Genomic DNA, 6,720 nt, shown 5'->3' with positions numbered 1-6,720 from the left:
TCTTTCTTTCTTTCTTTCTTTCTTTCTTTCTTTCTTTCTTTCTTTCTTTCTTTCTTTCTTTCTTTCTTTCTTTCTTTCTTTCTTTCTTTCTTCTTATATTTGGAAAAGTTTGGAGCAATTCCAGTGAGCTCAAAATCTCTATCTTGATGTTTTCCAAAGCCATGTCTGACGCTCGTTTAAAAGACAGTTCCAGACAAACAAAAGTGGTCTAATCTAACAACACACAGACACACACATTTTTGTGTCTCCTTTAAACACTCTGAGTTTTGGTTAACGTGTGCAGCTTTGCCAAAACTTACTTGGAGTCCTGTGTTTAAGATAGCAAGATGAGATTTACAGTGTGAGTTACAGAGGCACCCCTTCCTATTAAGAACACATGCATTCTGCTTATTTATAAAAGAACTATCTTCTCAAAAAGAACGTGCTGGTGTGAAATACATTCACATGTCATTAGAAATAGAATTGTAAATAAACACGAAGGCTAGAAAAGCAGTTCTAAAGACTACAGAAAATAAGATAAGATCAAGCACATTCAGGATTGGTGCTGCTCTCTGTAGGACCTCAAATGAACCCTCAGTGTCATTAAAACACCTGCACCTTAAGTTTGGATGTTCCACGACATGAATGTACAGGAGGGGAAAAAAGGTCACAGCACACAAAGCAGTAAAACCTCATCCAACCTTATATGAGTTACTAAATTAAATTCAAATTCAAAAATTGCAGCCTGCGCTGTGAGGTATTACTCGGTGGGTTCCATAAAGACATAAAGAGAAACCCCCGACAAATAAGCATCTGGTATATAAACTGAAAACTGGACAGACACATGTCCAGATGAAGGAGGTAAAAATGAGCTCAAAATTCTGTGAGTAATGAATATATGAAAGAAATTTTTCAACATTTCTGCAGCTGGAAAAAGACACGTAAATCTGCCAACTTAAATAAAGTGTCCAGGGTTGTGAGGTGTGCGCATAGATGTCAAAGCGAATACCAGAAGATGTCCAGTGTGTGCTTCGTTTCTCATTTTATTTCTTTGTTGAATAGTTTGCTTGTTTAAAACATCTTTTCTCTATTTTCTCTATAGTGTGTGAATGTGTGTGTGAATGGGTGGATGACTGGATGTGTAAAGCGCTTTGGGGTCCTTAGGGACTAGTAAAGCGCTATATAAATACAGGCCATTTGCCATTTACCATATTCCTTGCTTATGGTTCTGTGAAATAAACTGGCTGCTGTAAACTGCATCACAGGGCACTTCCTGACCATTTCTTTTTCCACTCCCCTGTTTTGACTTCTGATGCATTTTCATTGTTACAATTACAGCTTACTGGGCGTGGATATTCATACTAGTATCACCCTGTGTGCTTCTACTCCTTTATATCTGTATATATCTGTACATTTACCCCGTTACTGTTCACAAGCACCTGTACGCCATTGTGTCAATTCTGGCACAAAGAATGAAAGAAAATGTCTTTATTATGGCAATAATGTTGCCTCGGCATACTATTATTATTATAATTATAATTATCATTATTATTATTATTATTATTATTATTATTATTATTATTATTATCATTAATTCGCTTTTTGTCATTGTTCTTGGGGTTTTTTTTGCCTTTTGTACTCGCAGGTTTGTCACATCACACATTGGACAATGAGACACAGCAGCAGTGACCAAAGCACAATGAGGTCAGAAGGTGGAAGCACGTGAGGGAATCTGTAAAAGGGAAGTAAAGAGTCTTTCATTTTATTTATTTTTTATTTTTTATTTTGCAAAATCAGCTGGTAATGTTCTCATGGTGTGAGGATGTAATCCTCACCTTCGACACGTACACAGACACACTCGCTGCGTTTATCTTGCATGCCCTTCTTTTTCATTCATCTTCTTCTTTTGTTCTCCGTCTGTTATTGTGGATCAAAACGCATTACGATCATTCCAAGAAGGAAACTGATTCGGCTTAAGCAAATTTTCTTTTACTCTTTTTTGTTAAATACTGGACTATTTAACAAAGGCACAAGGGGCACATTTAACGTGTTGACAATCAAATATTCATAATGTGTTTATGACATGCCAATACACAGTCCTGTGTAGGGTGCCTGTTTTTTCCAACCCACACTGCCGTGCATACACCGTCAGATCTCCACACATATGAGTGTTCAGATTATTGCACAATGTTATGATGATTGTGTGATTGTTCCATGATTTTTGGTAAACTTTTTAAATCTGCCTTAATCAGGATCGAATTCTGAGGTCACACACAGGCTGAAAGAAGCAGGAAGTGACCCCCCACACCCCCCACCACCATGACCCCCTCTCCCTTAGCTCCAGCATCTCATGAAGTCATGAGCTCCTGCTTTAGAAGAATATGTCCAACTCTCCCTATCAGCACCTCCTCTCCAGGACAGCTCTTAAATCATCATAGCTCCGAAATATACACACACTGGTTAGAAGGCAGTCTTTTGTCGTTGTGTGTTGATGGAGGTTTGGGGAAAGGACAGGGACAAGGTAGAAATACTTAAAAGGGTCTTTTCAACAGTGAAGGACACTATACTAAAAAAAAAAAGCCTTTCACAAACCAAATAAATAATTTAAGGAAAACAGGGATTCTGAAATTTTATACTGGAAAATATACAAAAATGTAGATTAATGATGTGGTGTATGTGTGTTCCTCTCTTTTTCTACAGGGCTGTACTGCATGCGTCATTGCTGACATATGGGACCGCAAATGAGAAGCTGATTTGTAGTTTTAAATGTGTTAAACACGTCTGCGTCAAGCTCCACAGGAGATATCCCATGGAAATAATGTTTGTAAACGTATTAAGTGATGCCAGCTTTTTTGTTTTGCAGTGCTTTTCCTGCTTAGACGTAAAATCACTGTTAATTCACGACAGCGGGCAGAATGAAATTTTCGTTACGAGTTAATGTGCGTCTGTGCTGTAGTGCTGGCTTTTCAGACGTAAGAGTGGATGTCTGCATGCCTGGATTCGAGACACTGCCATTATGTGCAAACGTGCAGTGAAGAAAACGTGCAAAGTTTCCCACAGCATCCTGAGATTTATATGAGTACTTTGTTGAGATTTTGCATATACACTGTTATGCAAATGTCACTAAATACTTGAAAGCTACACGCACGTGTTATGCACCTACGTTTGTGTATCAGGCAGAAAGTCTTCAGATAAGCACAACAAGAATTACATAGAAACTATACAATTTTACAGTTTGCAGAGAAACTCACTTAGCATGGAGTAAGGTAAAATAAAAATAAGAGAAGTGAACTTTTCCAAAAATTATGTCAATAAATAGATACACTCCCTTGTAAAGGGTGCCCTAATAAATGCGTTCAAATACGAGTTACTTTGAACATATAACATTTAACTCAGGTGTAGATTTTCTCCATGATAACAGACTTCTGTTTCCCTTAATGTAACAACAGGTAAGATAAGACACACATAGCATGTGGACAAACTGTATCCAGTTATTACTGAGGTGTGTGCGTGTGTGTGTTTTGCTGTACAATCCTGTTTTCTTCTTCAAGATTCTTTGCTTTGCTATGTAATTCATTTCTTTTAAAATTAATATTACATTTTAGCTCAGTCTCTTTCTTTCTTGTTTTCTCTTTCAGGTGTTTAAAAAGCCAATGATATGTAAAACTTAAACAGATTTCCCGACTGTGATTTCATTTTCTCCTTTCCCCTTAATATACACCGAATTTCAATTTTGTGGTACATCATTAACTGTGTGTATTATTATCATTATTATTGTCTTTAAATAAAGTTATTTCAAGTCTCTATGCAGCAACATGGATGATTAATAAAAGCCTTGAAAAATCCTGCATCGTGTGTCTTCATTAAGTTTGCATGTTTGATTTGAGGAGATACGTGTTGTAAAGAATTAGGTATTCACACATCAATGTGATTCTTTGCTGTAAAGACGCACATGGAACTACACATTAATAAAAGCCGGTAGATATGACGTATTGCAGTGTGTGTGTGTGTGCATGTGTAAGCTGAATCTGACAGGCGTAAAGATTCTGAATAAAATCTATACTGATCTCCTGTAAAATCCTTGTAAAGAAAAAAAGGAAAATATAAAAGTTGATGAAAGAATGCGATGTTTGTGTGTTGTACAAAAACTAGTCAGTGTCTTAGAGTGCACGGACACAAATCTCATCATCTTGTCACACTTTTCTGTATCAAAAATAACAAACACAATGACATGTCTCTAAACATGTGGTGTTAAATTACTACGGTCCAGCACATTGCGTTAATAAAAGAAGTCTGTGTGCTTCTTATAAACATATTTTACTCATCAGGAGCTTAAAAAAAAATAATGAAAGAAAAAAGTCAGATATATTTCTCGATTATTTATCAGCGCTGCAGGTTTGAGTTTCACTTTTTACCCACTCACTATCATGCCAGCCGTACTCACCATCAGACTCACGGTCACCACTTTAGGCACTTTACATGCAGGATGCTGGGTTAATCTAACTTTCATTCAGACTCCTTTGAAAGCTTAAAGCCAACAGTTCAGATCCATGTTTACAGTTGCTGCATTTCTATTTTTAGATGTCATGCGCTTATATAACGCTCACACTCACATTATGGACCACTCATGTCTGCTCCACTTGGCTGAACTGTGTACTCCGTATGTGTGTGTCTGTATATTAAGTTTGATTCAATTACACACATCGTGTCTATGAAACAAAGAGGAGTTACAATCAGAATAATCACGGCAATAAAACAAATAATCAAACCATTTGTTTTTTTGTTTTTTTTTTAAAAAGCAGAGTTAAGACTAAATATCTATCACAAGTGGATTTGTGGACACACATCTTTGAAATTAAAACACAGGATTCTGCATGGTGTCAATTTATTATTTACACCTCCATCTGGGATGCTAAAAAATCATTTCCCACAAATTCAAAACAATTGTTTTTCAAAATGTTTTGGGTGGAAATGTTGTAAAAGAGTTTTGTTTTGTTTTTTTACAAGATTTCTTACTATATTTCAAAAACATGACACGTACATTTGCTAAACCCAGAACACTCCAAAAAAAAATGTAAGTTCTACTATTGCCATTAAATTGCCTTTAAAAACAGTAAGGTGTAGACAAAAGCAAGCATAATGATAAAATGTAAGTATTTTTATAAAAGAAAACAGGGAGAAAAAAAATACACACACTTGGGGTGTAAAATTGAAATGGGTGTTTCATATTGCATTTTCAGTCTACAGTATTTCAAACAATATGAAAACACAGGTAAAACGAATGTGTGTTTTCATTGACTACTGAAAATTGATCAAATCACTGTCCTCATTAAAGCTTTCTACGGTGTAATCAAGACACCGTGTTGAGCACTTTTGAAATTGCTGCCAGTGGACATAACAGTATATACAGTACATGTATATATGTAGTCTTAAGATGGGAGAACATTAAACATTAACATCTACAATACAAGCGTTTTCCCCACACAAGAGATTAGAAACATAACTGGCACATTTAGTGTACTACGAGAAAATACATGAAATACAGAAAGGAATATGAAAACAAGAAAAAGAAAAGATGTGCAAATTTGAGCAATTAATAGAACAATGCAAGCAGGTTCAGCTTCAGCCTGAAAAAAGAAATGTTTGTTTAAAGTGACACTTGGAGAAAAGGTATGTGCAAGCGCATATACAGCTATTACACAAACAGAGAAAACACGTGAAATAACACAAGCATGGTATGGCTTGGAATACTGAAGGTGTAGTATTAGTGTTATTATTTGTGGGAAGAAAAAAAATATTCAGTATTTTTAACCAAAGAAGGCAAAGCACACTAAGGGCAAATGAGAGGTAGAGTTAGGGCACTATAACGCTTACAATATTAAGGGATGAAACGTAAAATAAAAAAAGTAAGATTATAAACATTAGAAGGACGTAAAAGTAGAAACTGATATGATGTTACCAAGTTAGTAAATCCTTAAACCGTAATGCTTCATAGAGTGAAAACGGTCCCTTTTGAAATGTGATTTTTTTTTTAAATTAAAGTTGTTACTTTACGCCAACATAACAGGTAGGAAGTTAAGATGTGATATAGAAGAATTTAACGCGTATATTTTGCAAAACATTGTAGCCGCATGACGGTCGTTTTGGGTCCAGCCTGTGCTGGAACAGTAGGTGGTAGTAACGAGTAGATTTGTTGCGATGGGGGTTTTAAAAGCATTAAAAGAAGAAGAAGAGAACGGGCCAATCACAGGCAGTCAAACACTGATGCGGAAGTGTCCAACAGAGGAAGGGTTCTGGCTGACGCATGTATGTGCACTTTGAGCACTTTGTCATCACGTTAATATAGATACAATAAATTCAGGCACTAGTATAGATACGCAGTTCAGACACAGAAGTGTGTAGTGCAGCTATGTCGTTCAGCGGAGAAGCCGTGTTTCGGGCCGTGGAGGCACCGCTGTTCTGGCTCGGTGCTCTGACCGCGGCCTGGTTGTCTCTGTGCACCGTGTACCGACTGCTGTCCGGGTTCAGGGTGTGGGTGCTGGGCAACGGACGGCTCCTGTCACCCGCCAAACTAGGAAAGTGGGCAGGTGAGAAACTAATTGGGGAGACTACCAGCCAGTTTTATTTATTCAAGTAGTAATGGTACAATATAAAGGGACCTGTCCTGTTGTCCTGTCGGTTGTATTAAGTATTAAGTAGCTATTCTTTGTCTGAACATAACACCCCACCCCACTATATATA

The 6,720-nt window shown here is 36.9% G+C and overlaps 1 protein-coding gene across 1 annotated transcript in view; it reads left to right on the top strand.

The window, feature by feature from the left end:
• Positions 1 to 6,230: 6,230 nt before the first annotated feature.
• Positions 6,231 to 6,720, top strand: part of hsd17b12b (hydroxysteroid (17-beta) dehydrogenase 12b) — a 29,437-nt gene continuing 28,947 nt past the window's right edge. The window contains exon 1 of the mRNA XM_005749621.1: positions 6,231 to 6,566. Within this exon, the coding sequence (XP_005749678.1) occupies positions 6,389 to 6,566 (178 nt within the window). The 5' untranslated portion in view covers positions 6,231 to 6,388. The remainder of the gene's footprint in view (positions 6,567 to 6,720) is intronic.

This window comes from Pundamilia nyererei, unplaced genomic scaffold, assembly GCF_000239375.1.
Source record: "Pundamilia nyererei isolate P.nyererei 1_Seehausen unplaced genomic scaffold, PunNye1.0 scaffold00251, whole genome shotgun sequence".
Taxonomy (NCBI): Eukaryota; Metazoa; Chordata; class Actinopteri; order Cichliformes; family Cichlidae; genus Pundamilia; species Pundamilia nyererei.
The sequence above is the reverse complement of the archived record's forward strand: the minus strand, read 5'-3'. Positions and strand labels throughout refer to the sequence as shown.